This window comes from Podarcis erhardii (assembly GCF_964252035.2).
Source record: "Podarcis erhardii genome assembly, chromosome: 3".
Classification (NCBI taxonomy): Eukaryota; Metazoa; Chordata; class Lepidosauria; order Squamata; family Lacertidae; genus Podarcis; species Podarcis erhardii.
In genome coordinates, this window is record NC_138507.1 from 19,562,310 (window position 1) to 19,580,629 (window position 18,320).

The 18,320-nt window shown below is 46.0% G+C and overlaps 1 protein-coding gene across 1 annotated transcript in view; it reads right to left on the reverse strand.

The window, feature by feature from the left end:
- The window catches only part of HS1BP3 (HCLS1 binding protein 3), a 32,117-nt gene extending 14,871 nt beyond the window's left edge, over positions 1-17,246 (reverse strand). Inside the window, exons 1-4 of the mRNA XM_081857314.1 lie at positions 17,089-17,246; positions 14,372-14,537; positions 6,220-6,427; positions 3,131-3,350 (exon numbers count right to left, since the gene is read on the reverse strand). Of these exons, the coding sequence (XP_081713440.1) occupies positions 3,131-3,350; positions 6,220-6,427; positions 14,372-14,537; positions 17,089-17,129 (635 nt within the window). The 5' untranslated portion in view covers positions 17,130-17,246. The remainder of the gene's footprint in view (positions 1-3,130; positions 3,351-6,219; positions 6,428-14,371; positions 14,538-17,088) is intronic.
- Positions 17,247-18,320: the final 1,074 nt, after the last annotated feature.

Below are 18,320 nucleotides of genomic sequence, written 5' to 3' on the forward strand. Positions count from 1 at the left end.
AACCCGAGGTACTATTTCTGGGTTAGTGGAGTCCGTAACCTGAAGCGTCTGTAAACTGAAGCATCTGTAACCCAAGGTACCACTGTATTTGTATGGTGCCTTTCCATAGTTAGAACCATGGCCCCTGTGGCCATATTGGGGCCATTGGGTCCAACACATTAAGCCCACTTTGCTTTGGATGTGAGGGGTATGTTTAGCCTGGAAGAGAGGAGACTGAGAGGAGATACGAGAGCCAGCTTCAAATAGCTCAAGGACTGTCACATGGAAGATGGAGCAAGCTTGTTTTCTCCTCTCTGGAGGGTAAGACTCAAACCAATGGCTTCAAGTCACAAGAAAGGAGATTCCGATGAAACATCAGGAAAAATTTTCTGACAAAGCTGTTTGCCAATGGAACGGGAGGTTGTGGACTCTGCTTGAGAGCCAGTGTGGTGTAGTGGTTAAGAGCAGTAGTCTCGTAATCTGGGGAACCGGGTTCGCGTCTCCACTCCTCTACATGCAGCTGCTGGGTGACCTTGGGCCAGTCACACTTCTCTGAAGTCTCTCAGCCCCACTCACCCCACAGAGTGTTTGTTGTGGGGGAGGAAGGGAAAGGAGAATGTTAGCCACTTTGAGACTCCTTAAAGGGAGTGAAAGGCGGGATATCAAATCCAAACTCTTCTTCTTCTTCATTGGAAGCTTTCAAGCAGAGGTTGGATGAGCATCTGTCATGGATGCTTTAGCTGAGATTCCTGCATTGCAGGGAGTTGGACTAGATGATTAATTGGCTTAGACTATCTACTGACCAGTCACAAATATCTCCTTTTCAGGGAAGGTAGCAAAAAGGGTCATGGCAGGCCAACTACAGTATACATATTCTTGAATGATATGAATCATCTAGCCCAAATTAAATCTGAGTTTGGGCCTGGTGATGGGACTGAATCAGCCTTGGTCACCCCGACGGATGACTAAGAAGAGGACAAGCAGAAGACGATTCTGTTCCTCCTTGATTTCTCTGCAGATCTTTATACCATTGACCACTCCATCCTCCTGGACAGACTCTTTGAGATGAGTATCAGGTGCATAGCAGTTCTGTTCTCACATATGGGGTTGCATGCAGAGAACCATGTTGGAAGAGTGCTCTTTGGACCCCTGTCTGTGGGGTATCGCTATGGTTATACTCCCAATGCTGTTTAACATCTACATGGAGCAGTTGGGAGAGGTCATTAGAAAATATGGCGCAAGATGTCATCACAATTCTGACGACACTGTGCTCTATTACTCCATTAAAACTGAAATGGGAGAGGCTGTGAAGGCCCTTCACCAGTGTCTGGGTGCAATGTTTTGTTTTTTCAAGCCAGAGCTCCATGCTCCATTGATGTTTACAAAAGTTTGCCCAGGTTTCAGGAGTGGCCTGTTGAATGAGGAAAGGTGGCAGAGGCTTCACCGGGAAGAAGGCCTCCCTCTCTCAGTTAGAAGCTTTCCTATGGTCCTCTGAACCCTGAACAAAAGGCTTTTAAGAAAACAGATCGGCCAAAGCCCAAGAAGCAGGTTTTCTGTTTCTTTGGACATTGGGATATTATTATTATTTTAACTACATATCTTTCGTTTCAGCAGAATATCCAGGAAAACATAATGCCCAGTTCAGAAAGACCTTTTTCCTATCCAAATAAGGACACTCCCTTTTGTATATGCCTGCAGCCAATGACCACTTCACGGAAAAACAATGCTTTATCAAGGTTCTCAGCAAAAATAGCAACCCAGCTTGTGGCGTGTGTGAGTGTGTTTTAAATCCAGGCATTCTGGAATTTTAGATATCCAGAGGGACAGTTTCAGTTTTGAGCAATATAGAAGTTGTTAAATGAAAATGCTTAGAGTGCATAATGACTAGACAGAAAATGATAACCACTCAGGAATCTTTTAGGAATCGTAAAATCATTGCAGTATGGCTATATACCTTAAGCAAAAAAAGGGGGGGATCCCATATCAATTCTTAATTACCAAGTAACATTTTGTTCTTATTCTGAGTTGCCAAAAATAAAAAGCATTCCTTCTTCCTTTCTTGCATTTTCCATTTTGAAGTGGAACACATGAGGAAATGCCTTCGTTTTGGGCCAACATGGATGGATGCAGATTTTGGAATTAACTGAATACTTTTTGTCAGGGATGTGCAGAAAAAACAAAGGAAAGTGAAAAAAGTGAAGACACACTATAGCCAAAAGTTTAAAACTTCAAAGTGCTATTTACACATGCTTAACATTGGCTGGGATTTGCCCTAGTTATGACCATCACTCCTGCTCATATGTTTTCATGTAAATAATCTAGTCCAGCTTGTGGGGGCTTCTCATAGAGAATTCAGAGGATTAATCAAGAGCTCCTGATAGCTCCATCCTTGGATTGGAGCCCCACATTGCGCAAAAGATTCCTAGGTGATCTAGGTGCCTTCTTTGATTGCTACCAGCACTGAACACAAGCAAATATCTTTAAGCACCTGTCAGGTGGTGGTGTGGTTGCTCGAGAGCAAACAGGCAAGACTCCAACCTGTCTTTTCCAGGCTTTATTATCTGTACAAACTATTTTATAGTGCAGAGCGTCGCAAGTCCATGTCTGCTCAGTCGCTAGCAGAATCTGGGAGTGGGTGGTCCTTATACCTTCCCCAGCATAACAGTTATGTGACCCCCACCCTTCTCCTCCCCTCTCTGCACGCAAACCTACTGCGCAAAGTGGGCGTTGGCAAAGGGGGACTTGCCTCCCCTCCGCTTTGCTCAGACTCGGTGTTGCGGCTCTCCCTAGCATCTTCTGATCCCTGCGCCCCTTCCCCACTGGAGGCAGGGCTTCCCTCCTCGCCAGAGGAAGAACTGCTTCGCAAGATCTTCGGAGGCTCCCTATAACACAACTGCCCTTCCACCTCTTGTCTCTGAGCTGATGGCAGTTCCCTGACAGCACCTGAATTGGAGATGCTGCAAATGGAGAGATCTTCCCCATACAATTGAGTTGTTTCTCTCTCCTTTCTCTAGCCTTTCTTCTTTATTGGGCATCAACGCAGCTACTACAGCTCAGAAGTACACACTAGGACAGTATGGCAGAACAGATTAAGTTTGAATTACTGATGGACATTTTGCATAAGGAGCACGGTAAAATTAAGAAGTCATACTTGATAACACCAAGTGGGTCTCCATCGTCATCCCCGTCCTCCTCTTCCTCTTTTTCTTTTCTCTCTTTAACACCCTGCTCTTCTGAGGATTTGAACAGGGGAACGGGGTCAGGCGTCCTTTCCTCTTTGAAGAAATCAAAGGCTTCGTTTTCGTCGTCCTTGTCTTCCGCATCGGGGAGGTTTTTACTTTTGATGTCCGTGGCACTGGTGGATCTGGTTCCTGCAGAAGCACAACATGGAAAACTGAATGCAGAGGCTTCAAGAGAGGGTATTCTGGTCCCGTGCCAACGTCACCAACTTCTGACTGTTTGGCAAACAAAATGAAGAACTATTTCATCAGTAGCAGCAGCATCATTAATTAGACTTGTTAGCCACTTGTTGGCCAAAGGCCTCCAAGTGACTTACAACACATTTAAAAACATGAATATAAATACTTATACAACAAAAATAGAACAAAACAACCCTCATAGCAGCTGCAGGAATCTTGGCAGCACATTAGAAAACATAACAGCATCCCAGTCTACTAAAGGCAGGTGGGGGAAGGTGCCAGGCAGACCTCACTGACAACATTGTACTGTATATGGAATTATTATTATTATTATTATTATTATTATTATTATTATTATTACCCCGCCCATCTGGCTGGGTTTCCAGACATTTTAAAATTTCCCCATTACAGGGCCTCAAAACAGTACATTTGAGCATCATAGAGTTTGTCTGGCTCAGTTGTTAGTTGCCTGTCATTTTTAGCCACTCTGATGTGTGATTTCAAAGAGTGCCATGGACACATTGCAATAAACCACCTGGAGATCTCAAGAAAACAAGATAGGCTTCATTTTTGTAACCTTGCATCATGGCGCCATCTTTAATAAAATATCCGGGGGGGGAGGGGGAACAAGTAAGCCCCACCCCACACAATCAATCACATGACAGGGCACACCCACATCATTTTAATGGCAATGTCCATCAACTTTGGGGCCCCAGTCCCCTCAAATGTTTTAGGGGGGGCAAAGAGACCTCAGCCCCTAGGAGTTGGCGCCTATGCCATGTATATACACCAATGGGATGCGGGTGGCACCGTGGTCTAAACCACTGAGCCTCTTGGGCTTGCTGATCAGAAAGTTGGTGGTTCGAATCCCCGCAACAGAGTGAGCTCCTGTTGCTCTGTTTCAGCTCCTGCCAACCTAGCAGTTCGAAAGCACACCAGTGCAAATAGATAAATAGGTACTGCTGTGGCAGGAAGATAAACGGTGTTTCCGTGTGCTCTGGTTTCCGTCATGGTGTTCCATTGTGCCAGAAGCTGTTTAGTCATGCTGGCCACATGACCTGGAAAGCTGTCTGTAGACAAACGCCAGCTCCCTCGGCCTGAAAGCGAGATGAGCGCCACAACCCCATCATCGCCTTTGACTGGACTTAACTGTCCAGGGGTCCTTTACCTTTTTACATTTATACACACTAATGGCAGTGTCATAAATTGTTGAAAGAAATGAATGCTTTCCTGTAATTCAGATAGAATTTTAGAGTTGGAAGGGACCATGAGAGTCATCTAGTCCACCCCGCTCCAATGCATGAAGATGTTAGAGCCCCAGACCAGCAGTGTTTTGGAGGCTGCTATGCAGATGGTCACCTTGCCAACAAAGGTCCGTATAGTTAAAGCCATGGTTTTCCCAGTAGTGATGTATGGAAGTGAGAGCTGGACCATAAAGAAGGCTGATCACCAAAGAATTGATGCTTTTGAATTCTGGTGCTTCTTGAGAGTCCCATGGACTGCAAGAAGATCAAACCTATCCATTCTGAAGAAAATCAGCCCTGAGTGCTCACTGGAAGGACAGATCCTGAAGTTGAGGCTCCAATACTTTGGCCACCTCATGAGAAGAGAAGACTCCCTGGAAAAGACCCTGATGTTGGGAAAGATGGAGGGCACAAGGAGAAGGGGACAACAGAGGACGAGATGGTTGGACAGTGTTCTCGAAGCTACAAACATGAGTTTGACCAAACTGCGGGAGGCAGTGGAAGACAGGAGTGCCTGGCGTGCTCTGGTCCATGGGGTCACGAAGAGTCGGACACGACTAAACAACTAAACAACAACAACAACATGCAGATGGTTGCCTGCCACCCAGTTTCAACCCCAAACAGAAGCTACTCTCAAAAGTAACCAGGCGCCTAGTCTTCCCACAGTGCATTTGAAGCGGGAGTGATGAGCTTGTAGCCCTCCACAACAACTCCCTTCCCACCTGCCCACACTTGGCATGCTGACTAGGGCTGGTGGGAGTTGGAGTTCATCCACATCCTAAGGGCCAGAGGTCAGCCACCCAATTTTAAGCCATGCATACATATAATGAGCAGCTGTGCAGGTCCACCACTGGCAATATCACTACAACAATGGCAGTGCGCATCCTGCAATTCTGCTATCATCTGGTGCAAACATAGTAGCTGCATTCCATGAAGAACTCAGTGTTTTGAAAATGCCAGGGGGGTCTATCTGGCATCTATCTCATTGTGTGGATAACGCCTAGAGAAATCTCAGTGGAAAGATCCTGAGTGATTCAGACAGGGATTTTACACTTTACATCGCTCTCTGCCCTCCGTACAGTGAGCAAGCCGTATTGAATAAATTATATAAAACAGGAAAATACACACACACAAAATTAAGGCTGCAAACTCTTACTGGAACACTTGGGTTACCTTAGTGTAGAATTCTGGCCTTTTTAAAAAAAGAAAATTACACAGCCCATGTTGCCTAGACAGTTTCTCATATTAATAACGAAGGTGTGATTTTTTTCTTCTTAAATCACATTAACATGTCTAGGTCACGGGGTGCTTTTACAACCAAATCTCACAATGAGGCAATGGAGTATTTATGAAATTCAAGACCAATCTGAGCACAGGGTTTGTAGGAAAGCAAATCTAGCAGGTTTGCAGAGGGGCTTGGACATGAGAATTTAATACCTGAAGGGGAAAAGTGTCTTGAAAATTGATAGGAGATGCAGCTGACTTTGCTAAATTTCTCTGGTATTCAAAAGCTTAAAGGGTCACTGGATATTGAATAAATGACATGTTACGATTACAAAAGCATGCTTGGGAGTTACCTAGGAATTCCATTAACTCGGGACTTGTTGCTAGATCTGTGTCTTTGGAAATGGATCTCATGATCTCATTGAACGCAGCTCTCCGTTCCCGGATGTCAAACTCCCCAACAAACAGAACTTTCCTTGGCAGTGGTGGCAGAGAGGATTGTGGGTAATGTGTAGCCAGCTTCTGATAAAACTCCTCAATCTCACTGTACTTCTTTGAAACCTGTAAGCAGAATAGGCAGAATTTGTCTTGCTTGTTAAATGATAAATATGGAGAAGCTTGAAAAGTATAAATAAGAAAAGAAAAGAAAAGAATGCTTGCAAATTTTATGAGCTTAGGAAGGCAATGGTTGCCAATGAAGAGCCCATTCTTCTGCTGGTGGCTGCTATATGGGAGCTTCTGAACACAGTTTCTGCCTTGTTTACAGAAGTGCCTTTGTTTGTGGCCCCAGAAATGCTTACAAGGGATTATCTGTACAAGGAGCAAAAAGCTTCTGTGGATTTGCATTGACCACTTTGACAGTCTGTTCACACGCTGATTTAAGGACAGGGCTATTTCTTGGCTGACAGAACTAATCAGCAATATTCTGAGCAAGATACTTAATAAGTGATACATGAGTGATACTTATTCAGAGCATGGGTGGCCAACTGTCAGGAATGCTTTATTGCAGATTCAAAGCTCCTTCCAACTCTATAATTTTAAAGACTGAGAAGAAAACCATAGTAGTACTGAAACAAACAAAATCTGAATGGGAACACAGATCCATAAATCTCATTTTGTATTTTAGGATGTAGACCATGGGTAGGCAAACTAAGGCCTGGGGGCCGGATCCGGCCCAATCACCTTCTAAAGCCAGCCCGTGGACGGTCCAAGAATCAGTGTGTTTTTACATGAGTAGAATGTGTCCTTTTATTTAAAATGCATCTCTGGGCTATTTGTGGGGCATAGGAATTTGTTCATCCCCTAATAGATAGATAGATAGATAGATAGATAGATAGATAGTCCGCCCCACCCCATAAGGTCTGAGGGACAGTGGACTCCCCCCCCCCCCCCCGCTGAAAAAGTTTGCTGACTCCTGATGTAGCCTAAGCTCACCACCAAACGAATAGGAGCAAATCTGGTTTGAACCAACACCAACTTTTAGTTTCCAAGTATGCTTGTATTTAACCTTAAAGGGCAGATCTAGATGGGCAGTTTATTCACACAAACTTTGAGTGCTAACTTGCACTACCTAGTACAAACATTGAATGATTTTTCTTACTGGAAAAAACTCTGATAACAAAAATGATAGAAAATTGCACTGGAAAAGTGTGAGATAATCACCAGAACCTGGCAATTTCATATAACGTCCATGATAATGTATCAGGATGAATGTTTAATAAACTGGTGGTGTTGCAAGCTTTATGCAAACATATTATTTTCAATAAACAGCCACACTGGAAGCTCCCATTCTTATAAATTCATGGAACAGAACTCCTTCACCATCACATTGGATAATAAACAGATTGATTGGTGTAGAAGATCCATTGATTTCAAATAAGAACAAGCTTGGATACCTCAATCAGTAGAGCATGAGACTGTTAATCTCAGGGTCATGAGTTTGAGTCTCGCACTAGGCAAAAGATTACTGCATTGCAGGGGGGCTGGACTAGAAGACCCCTGGAATCCCTTCCAACTTTACCATTCGGTGATTCTACGATTCCAAGCACAAGCACTCAGTGCATTCCCTGTTCTTAACATCACCAGAATGAACTCTGTCTTTCTGGTCACCTCCAGGCCTAGGTAAGTATGCTCTTGAATGGTGTTTGAGTGCCCTCTACTGGAACCACCCATCATATACCGCTCAAAAGATTCAGGCTCTTCTACATTTCTTAGTTTTCCTACAGAAATGACATCCTTAAAAATAAACCTGTACACACAGAGAACAGTGTATGCTCCCTATTAATGGTCGATCCAGCAAGATATGTCACAGTAGAGCTTGTCACTGCATCAAAGGTGCTATAAATATGTCTCCAACCCTAAAGTACAACATAGGAAGAATAATAGCTGGGAGAAAGTTTGCATTAAGTTTAGCAACTTAGGCAGCAAAGTGGGTGTCTCCTGGTCTGAAAGCACCGAGAGCTCATGGTCTCACTTCTGCACAAGGCAGGGTGGCCTATGGAGTCTGAGGCCCATATCTTTTGCTCCAGCCCCTTCTCACCCCTTTTTAACTGCATTTTCTTTTCCAGGGGTGGCTGGTGACATGGCAGTAGATTCTGCCACCCTCCATGCTGATCTGGCCAGAGGCAAATTTATCCATGTGTCCAAAGTCTTTTAAAGTACCTAAAATGATAGTATCATAGAATTGTAGAATTGTAAGGGACCACAGAGAGCCAGTGTGGTGTAGTGGTTAAGAGCGGTAGTCACGTAATCTGGGGAACCGGGTTCGTGTCTCCGCTCCTCCACATGCAGCTGCTGGGTGACCTTGGGCCAGTCACACTTCTTTGAAGTCTCTCAGCCCCACTCACCTCACAGAGTGTTTGTTGTGGGGGAGGAAGGGAAAGGAGAATGTTAGCCGCTTTGAGACTCCTTAAAGGGAGTGAAAGGCGGGATATCAAATCCAAACTCTTCTTCACAAGAATAATCTAGTCCAACCCCCTGCAATGAGGGAGTCTTTTGCCCGACGTGGGGTTCAAACCCACGACCCGGAGATTAAGAGTCTCATACTGACTGAGCTGTAACGCCCCTGGATGTTAGCCTTCAATCCTATACTCACTTGCTGGTGGTCAACAAAAAAGGTTTAAAGACTCGCTCAAGGCAAATCTTTAAAAATGTAGTATAAACACTGACAACTGGGAAACACTGGCCTGCGAGCACTCCAGTTGAAGAACAGCCTTTACCAAAGATGTCATGAACTTTGAAGACACTCGAATTCAGGGTGAAAAGGAGAAACGTGCGAAGAGGAAGGCAGACTTGGCAAACCCTCACCGTGATCAGCTCCCATGCGGAAACCTATGTCCCCACTGTGGAAGGAGGTGTGGATCCAGAACTGGCCTCCACAGTCACTTACGGACTCCCTGTTAAAACCGTGTTCATGGAAGACAATCTTACTTGGTTAAGAGTGATCGCAAAAGATGACGACTTGCCTGTGTGTAAGCTCCACTGAACTCAAGGGCGCTTGCTTCTGTGAAGACATGTATGAGAGTCCAGGCCAGGGGTCAGCAAGGTTTATATTGCCTGGGCTGGATCGGTCCCACAGAGATCCCTCTGTGGGCCGGATTGCATGCGCACCCGCAATTTTTAGCATCTGCGCAGACACGATTTTCAGAGCTGCGGAAGTGAGTCTCTGTGCGCTGCACCAGGGGCAGCTTGTGGGCCAGTCAAACAACCTCCGCAGGCTGCTTCCAGCCCATGGGCCTTAGGTTGCTGACCCCTGGTCTAGGCTGTTGGCTTTGTATGTTTTTTACAGTGGTATCAGAATCATAGATAAAAATGCCACCTAAATGTGTTAGGAGAAAAAGAGAGAAAGAAAGAAGAGAAGGAAAAGAAAAGATCAAATTCAAGACAGCAAGGAAAAGAGTAAGGAATGCTCAAGCATAATTTGGGGAGGGGGGGAACTGCAGCTTTTGCAAGCTATGAGGGTTCTGGGAAACCTTATAAATGTTTACTCAAAGAATCATAGAAATGTAGAATTGGAAGGGGCCCTGGGGGTCATCCAGTCCAACCCCTGCAATGCAGAAATATGCAGGTGTCTCGTACGGGAATCGAACCTGCAACTGTGGCATTATCAGTGCCACACTCAGAAAGTAAAGCCCACTGTGTTTAATGGACCTTACTCTCCAGATAGTATGCACTGGATTCTGGTCTCAGATTTGCTACAGTATATAATTGTGTGGCGTGCTCTGGTCCATGGGGTCACGAAGAGTCGGACACGACTAAACAACTAAACAACACAACAACATAATTGTGTGGATTTTTATTTCTGAGGGTGGAAGCATACATTGCACCCAAAAGTATCTAAGAGAACCCAACTATCTGATAAGCCCACCAGCAAATACATGAAGCAAACCCACACTGAAAGAATGGGTGAACATTGGCTAAAGACATAGCCCTGGCATAAATGCTATTGAAAACTCACCCTGTTTATGTTCCCAGTGCCGCTGGCAAAGGAGAAGAAATGGAGAAATGAAAAGACGGGTGGTGGGATTAAATGAAACTACGAGGAAGAACAAGCCCCTGAGATAGAAAGAAGTAGAGTAGAAGGAGAAAAATCCCTCTTGCCCTCTGCAATTTCTTTTCAGACTTCACTTGTGCTTTATTATCCAGTGTTAAAAACTCAGATATATTAACTAGGTGCCAAATGGCTCCTAAAACCAGGGTTTCAGACACCAAAACAGAACGTCTAGTTGCCATTTGGGGGCCGGATGGCTCAAAGACTACTTCCTGGTTCCTGAAATTCGTTCCGATTGTGCAGATAAATTATCGCAGAGAGAATTCTAAAGGATGTGTTGTCGGTGTGTGAAAATAGGCAAGATCCTAGGTTCCCCAGGAATGCACCTCCAGATGGGGGAGACGTCAGGCGCCATCCTGGCACCTGGGCATCGTCACTTGGTCGCAAGTGGCCTATAGCCAGGCACCAAATGCGCCTGGCGCCTGGCAAATTTTGAATGCTGCTAATCTCTCCCATAAGGGACACTGGTGGCACTGTGGGTTAAACCACAGAGCCTAGGACTTGCCAATCAGAAGGTCAGTGGTTCAAATCCCATGATGGGGTGAGCTCCCATTGCTCAGTCCCTGCTCCTGCCAACCTAGCAGTTCGAAAGCACATCAAAGTGCAAGTAGATAAATAGGTACCACTCCAGCGGGAAGGTAAACGGTGTTTCCGTGCGCTGCTCTGGTTTGCCAGAAGCGGCTTAATCATGCTGGCCACATGACCCGGAAGTTGTACACCAGCCCTCGGCTAATAAAGCGAGATGAGCGCCACAACCCCAGAGTCGGTCACGACTGGACCTAATGGTCAGGGGTCCCTTTACTTTTACCTTAATCTCCCCCATCAGACTTCTACTGAGTCAGGTGACTGCTCCCTCTAGGTCAGCACTGGTTACAATGCCAGTCAGGGCCTCCCTAGGATTTGAGACAAGGCTCTCTCTACCTGGAGATGCCAGGGACTGAACTTAGAACCTTCTGCATGCCAAACACGAGCCCTGCCCCTGAGCCCTACCCTAGGGCCTAGGAGATCTCAGGTTCGTTATGGTCGTATTCCAGCTTTTACTTATTGCTTAGGCTTAAAATGAAAACAAAAATAAAAATAGAAGGAATTTTACTAAGTGTGCTGCTGTATATAATTACAAACATACACAAGACTTCAGAGGTTGGTGGCTGGCAAGATGAAGCCGCTCAGATAAGCTTTAAATAGCTCTGGATAATGTAACGGGTCATGGTGAAACTGAGTAGGTTTCCATGCCACAACTACTTTGGTTGGAAACACCAACGCAACAGAATGTGACATCTCTCACTCATGTGGGGAAAGAATACCTTCTTTCCCTTTCAACTGCCTGCAACAAGCTCAGAAATTAAGATTAGCTACACCGGCTAAACTATTTAAGGTATTTGACCATGCCACAGCGACCCAAAAATATTTCGCAGGATGAAAATACCATTCCAGTGGGGGACTGGAATGTTTAAATTCATTATCTCCTGAGAAAGGGATGGAAATCGGAGCAGCCGAGGTGTCTAACAAGGAACCAAGGAACAAAGTCGCTTTAATGTCACATGGCTTTGTGCAAGTATAGGGGACATGTGGTGTCATCAGTGCCAGATTACCAAATAGGCAGAGAAGGCACTGCCCTATGGGCCCCACACCTTTTAGGGGCCCTGCGACAAGGGATCAAAATAATATTGACTACAATCAAGTATTAGGAGATAATTTGCAAGGCCAGATTTTGACTGCCTAGGGTCTCCACAGGGTTTAATCCCGCACTGGGTGTCAATAGGACTACACCTCCCATCATGCTTTACAATGCTGGCTAGGGATGATGGAGCTTGGAGTCCAACAACTTCCAGAGGACCGCAGGTTTGCCATGCCCTGCATAAAAACTGAAGCTGAAGAAAACTTAAGCACTGTTCATTGCCGCAGATAGGGGTGTTGCAAGACTCCACTTCCCATTCTCTCTGGTGACTGGGCATATTGGCTGGGACTGATGAAAGCTGGAGACTGACAATATCTGGAGGTTGAAAAATTGTCCATCCCTCCATTAGAGGCAAAGGAATGGTTCACAAGCATTTTCCTCACTTGATGGCATCAAGTGACGGCTTGCATGTGTGTGAATGAGTCATGACAGAATCCTTCGTCTCACATTAAATGCAAAGGTAAAGGGACCCCTGACCATTAGGTCCAGTCGTGACCGACTCTGGGGTTGTGACGCTCATCTTGCTTTATTGGCCGAGGGAGCCGGCGTACAGCTTCCGGGTCATGTGGCCAGCATGACTAAGCTGCTTCTGGCAAACCAGAGCAGTGCGTGGAAACGCCGTTTACCTTCCCGCCGGAGCGTTACCTATTTATCTACTTGCCCTTTGATGTGCTGTCGAACTCCTAGGTTGGCAGGAGCAGGGACTGAGCAACGGGAGCTCACCCGGTCACGGGGATTTGAACCGCCAACCTTCTGATCGGCAAGTCCTAGGCTCTGTGGTTTAACCCACAGTGCCACCCGCGTCTTCTCACATTACCTCCATGCAAATCATTGTTTGACAATACGGTTATCAAAGGATGGGCATGTATGTAGGAACCAGCTTACAATTATCCATTAACATAAACTGCCAAAAAGCTTTTGGTTTCCTCTGTGCTACAGGCAAACATCTTAATTTGTCTTCTAAAATCAAATGCTTTCTTCACACCCAAAGTCTATTGGTGCAAGATATAGATCTTTCCCTATGAAACAAGAAACCTGCACAAATGGCCGGTTTCTTAAACCGATCTGCTTCAGATATTTCGCAGTATGAGCATTTGTTTGCAGGGTGTGCTTACAACATAAGTAGCTGCTACATTGTTCCACTGAATACTTAAGGCAACTCTTCTTCTTATTTTTAATTGAACCAATTTTTGTAGCAAAAGGGGATACAATCTGTCATGTTTTCCCTCGAAATACAGTCACACCTCTTGTTGTATTTGCTTCACGTTGCGGCTTTTCGGGTTGTGAACACTGAAAACCTGGAAGTATATACTTCCGGGTTTCGCCCTGCGCGCGCGCACAAAAGCGTTCTGCATACTTTGTGCATGTGCAGAAGCATTCTGCACATGCACAGAAGTGCTCTATCGCCCTCTGTGCTTGTGCAAAAGTGCTGCTCTAGTTGTGGACTTTTCAGGGTGCGAACAACACCCTGTAATGGATTCTGTCTGCAACTAGAGGTACCACTGTAGAAACATAATGCCTTAAATCAGTGATAGCCAAACTTGGCCCTCCAGCTGTTTTGGGACTACAATTCCCATCATCCCTGACCACTGGTCCTGTTAGCTAGGGGTGATGGGAGTTGTAGTCCCAAATCAGCTAGAGGGCCAAGTTTGGCCATCACTGCCTTAAGTCCTAGGAGAAATTACCAGACAAAGGTCCTTTAAAGTCCAGGGTCCCTTCCTCCCCACATTGATCAGAAAGGGGCCCCAAGCCCCCAATGAGGCTCTAGTCATGAAATTAAAAGGTAAAGGACTCCTGGATGGTTAAGTCCAGTAAAAGGTGACTATGGGGTGCAGTGCTCATCTCACTTTCAGGCCGAGGGAGCCGGCGTTTGTCCACAGATAGCTTTCTGGGTCATGTGGCCAGCAGGACTAAACTGCTTCTGGCACAACAGAAGACCATCACGGAAACCAGAGCACACGGAAACACTGTTTACCTTCCCACCACAGCGGTACCTATTTATCTACTTGCACTGGCGTGCTTTCAAACTGCTAGGTTGGCAGAAGCTGGGACAGAGCAACAGGAGCTCACTCCATTGCGGGGATTTGAACCGCCAACCTTCTGATCAGCACACCGAAGAGGCTCAGTGGTTTAGACCACAGTGCCATCCGCATTCCTACACCCGCATCTCTAGTCATGAACATCCTAGATTCACAGTGTCGCTCATGAATCCATATGCACTCTCTCTGTTACATAACAACAGCTCAGCAGAAACAACAACTGATTCACAATGGATTACCATAAACTGAATTATGTCTTCTGGCTTGTGCTTTGCTGATTTGAAAGCAGGCAGCTGCGTCACGGCGACAATATTATATTCCACATGGCCTGACATCATCTTCCCCCGGATTTCCTGGTACTCTGGAACGGACAGATCGATCCCTGTGTGGGTGTTTTGAAGAGGTCTGCAAATGAAAACACAGAAAGAGTTCAATCAGAGTTCAATGCCACATTTCAGTGCCAACTGACTCCCAAAGCTGGCATCAGTTTTTGATCCAGAGTTGGGCAAAAGGACTCTGTGTTGCGACTCCTGCATTGCAGGGGGTTGGACTAGATGACCCTCAGGGTCCCCTCCGCTACAATTCTACAAATCTCCATTCAGCCATGAAGCTCACTGGGTGACCTTGGGCCAGCCGCTCCCTCTCTGCCTAACCTACCTCACAGGGTTGTTGTGAGAATTAAATGAGGAGGATTCCACCAAAGAAGAATGGGTAAGTAAGATAGCAGGTGGTGCAGAACTGGCAAAATGAACAGCAAAATTAAGAGAATCCAATGAAGAGTGTTTTATGGGAGAAAGGATGCCTTTTTTGGACTACTTAAAGAAATATTATAGTACGATGAACTTGAGAGCAGGATTTGAGCTAAGAGCAACAGAAGTAATGAGAGTATAATAATGTGGTTATGATTTAATAGATAGAAGACAGGGTGAAGCAGAAGGGGAGAAATAACAACTCCATTGAAAATGGGGTGGGAAGTCAACAAAAATAGGAGAAAATAGTTGATTGTGTTTTGATTGTATATGTTGAAAATGTCGAAAGGGTAACATGTAACTGAAAAAATAGAATTTGAATTGCTACGTAACAGTCCTAGCCATGATATGAAAGGGGCTGTTTCTTTAAATATCATAATATTCATTTAAAAGGTAAATATAAAGGTACCCCTGACAGTTAAGTCCAGTTGCGGATGACTCTGGGGTTGCAGTGCTCATCTTGCTCTATAGGCCAAGGGAGCCAGCGTTTGTCCACAGACAGCTTCCAGGTCATGTGGCCAGTATGACTAAGCCGCTTCTGGCGAACCAGAGCAGCGCACGGAAATGCCATTTACCTTCCCACTGGATTGGTACCTATTTATCTATTTGCACTTTGACATGCTTTCGAACTGCTAGGTTGGCAGGAGCAGGGAGCGAGCAACGGGAGCTCACCCCATCGCAGGGATTCGAACTGCCAACATTCTGATTGGTAAGCCCTAGTCTCTGTGGTTTAGACCACAGCACCACCCGCGTCCCTCCAATATTCATTTAGCCAACCTTAAAATATCAGTGACTTCCCTTCTTCTCTTTCCATGGTTCATTTTGCATAGCAGAAATCCCTGCATGTTTCATATAAACTTCAGTATTCTATTGTTTCTGAAAGGGGCAGTTTCAGTGATATATGGTATGATATTAGACAACTTTGTGGGCAACACAAAAGATATTTGAATGAGATGGGAAACTGACATAGAAATTTCAGTAAGTGAGAAAGCATGGGAATCTATATGGCGTAATCCATTTTTAAAAACAATTTTGGCTCACCTTCAGGAAATTTCCCTTAAAATTTTGGCGGTATTGGACCCCCACATGCCTTGCAAAGATAAATTCTTCAAGCTCACCATTATGTTGGAAGGGCTGTAGAGATCAAGGGTCCTATATTCATGTTTGGTGGGGGCGTACCATGGTCCATGCCTTTTGGGAAAAGGTTTTTATCTGACCTCCAGCAATCAATCCCTCTTAATTTGGCACTTGCCTTATTATCACTAGATTTGACCCCAAATTCTACCTTTAAATCTAAAGAATTAATTTCCTTCCTGTTCAACCAGTAGACTAGTTATTGTCAATGATGAAAGGAAACCTCTAATATACCAATAGAGGCTTGGGTTAATAACATATGGAGCATTGCTCTATCAGAATGCCTCACATACCATCAATGACTAATCAACCAGATTGGTAGTTGGGTTCCTATTGAGGGTATTTGGGGAGCCAACATGACAGTGATGTGGGACTGAGGATTGAAATGGTCATTCTGAGATATTATGGCAGTGGACAAAGCTGTATTGTAACATTTGAATAATCAGGGAAAAGAATGAATTAAATGAGGAGGAGAACCATAGTGGGGGGGGGGTACTGATTTTGTTTTGTTACTATGTAATGCATTTTGTGCTTTTCTATTGCAAACTGCCCTGTGATCCTTGGATGAAGGGCGGTATAAAAATGTAATAAATAATAACAATAAAATGCACGCCCCCTCCAGCTCCTTGGAGAAAAAGGCGGGGTGGTACCACTGCACCGAACAATAAATTAACCCCCCACCCACCCAAGGCTAAGATGGAGGGAGCTGGCTGCCAGTTCCACACGCTCTGGACTTGCTTGTAACCGAAGCAGGCGGACGGGTGCGCAAAGATCCCCGTGCGCCCTGACGCACCAGCTACCCTTTGGGACAAGGGGAGCCGCGGGGGAGAAGGAAGGAAGCGCACTGGACAGGCAGGAGGCGCAGGCAGCGAGGCTCGTCCTGCTCGGCAGGAGGCGGAAAGGAAGCCCATGCCAGCTGCGCCGGGCCCAAGGCGCACATCTGGATCCCGGGGATTGCTCGGCCAGGAAGGCTCCCCAGAACTCTCCAAGCCCCGCGCCCTCCTCGCTTTGGGAAGCGGCAAGAGGCAGGCCGGCAGAGCAAAGCGAGGCCCCTGCACTGCAAGCCGCCTTACCTGGTGGTGACCAGCACGGCAGGCCCCGAGCTGGGCTGCATGGCGTCGCCAAAGCTCCAGCGGCGCAGCGCAGACTTTGCTGGGAGTTGCGCGCAGCGAAAGTGCCGCTGCTGTTGCAAGGCTGGAGAACAGGAGGAGGAGGAGGAGGAGATCGGCGTGTCACGAGTTTCCCTTCCCAAGAGCTGGGCTTACGCTGCCTCTGGCGGCCCCATCCTGGTTCTTCCGGGAAACCCCCGCCCTGCTGGGATCGAGGCGCTTCAATTAAAAGTTTGGCCCTTTGAAAAATAAATCCGCGCCGTAGTCGGCAGGATTCGAACCTGCGCGGGGAGACCCCAATGGATTTCTAGTCCATCGCCTTAACCACTCGGCCACGACTACTCCTAGTGGTGAAGGATTTCTGAACAAGTCTTTTTAAATTCTCCTTTCCCCCACCTCCTCCTCCTCCTCAAGGATTTTTATACAGTTGTTAACAGTATAGAATGGTAGAGTTGGCAGGGAACCTAAATTGGAGGGTAATCTAGTCCAATCCCCCAGTATCGCGATTCGTATATTGCAGAAGGAAATGAAAGTTAACCCCCTTGTCCCAACAAAACGTTTAAATCTGCATTGGAAAAAACCAAAACGCCTCCACGGAGAGCAATTTGCACGGAGCTATTTACTATTTTGCCACGTCGACCTTGCTTTACATTGTGAATTCGGGTAAGGTTCACCAAACCCTTTGCAATATCGTAGTTGTGCCTCTTCCTTGAAAACCGTGGTATCATGGGCGGAGGCAGTTGCCCGCCTTCCGTCAAGTAAAACATTAGAAATACTTAACTAACTGACCAATCATGTCGGTTCTGCCTCCCCTAACAAAAGTCCTGCCCTGCCCCGCCCCCGCCCCGCCCCCCAACAAAAATCCTGGCTACGCCCACGCGTGGTTTTTCATTCTTTCATTTCTTAGTATTGCTGCGGATCTGGAAGCGTGGCGTTCGGATGAAGCAAGCCACTTTATCCTGATGAGTGTATTACTGTATTTGGGGTTGGTCCAGGATCCGGAGGAAGTGGCTTGTTTCGGTGGCTTCCACCGAAGTCAATGGGGCTTCCTTCCCCTGACTAAGCAATCATCTGCTCTGGCTTCAGGATTGCCAGTGGAGGCAGCTGAGAGAGAGGGAAAGAGTGCCGCTGCTTTGAGCATCTCCTTTGTGCACTGTCTAGGTATAGTGTAGTAAAATAAATGCATTGATATCCCG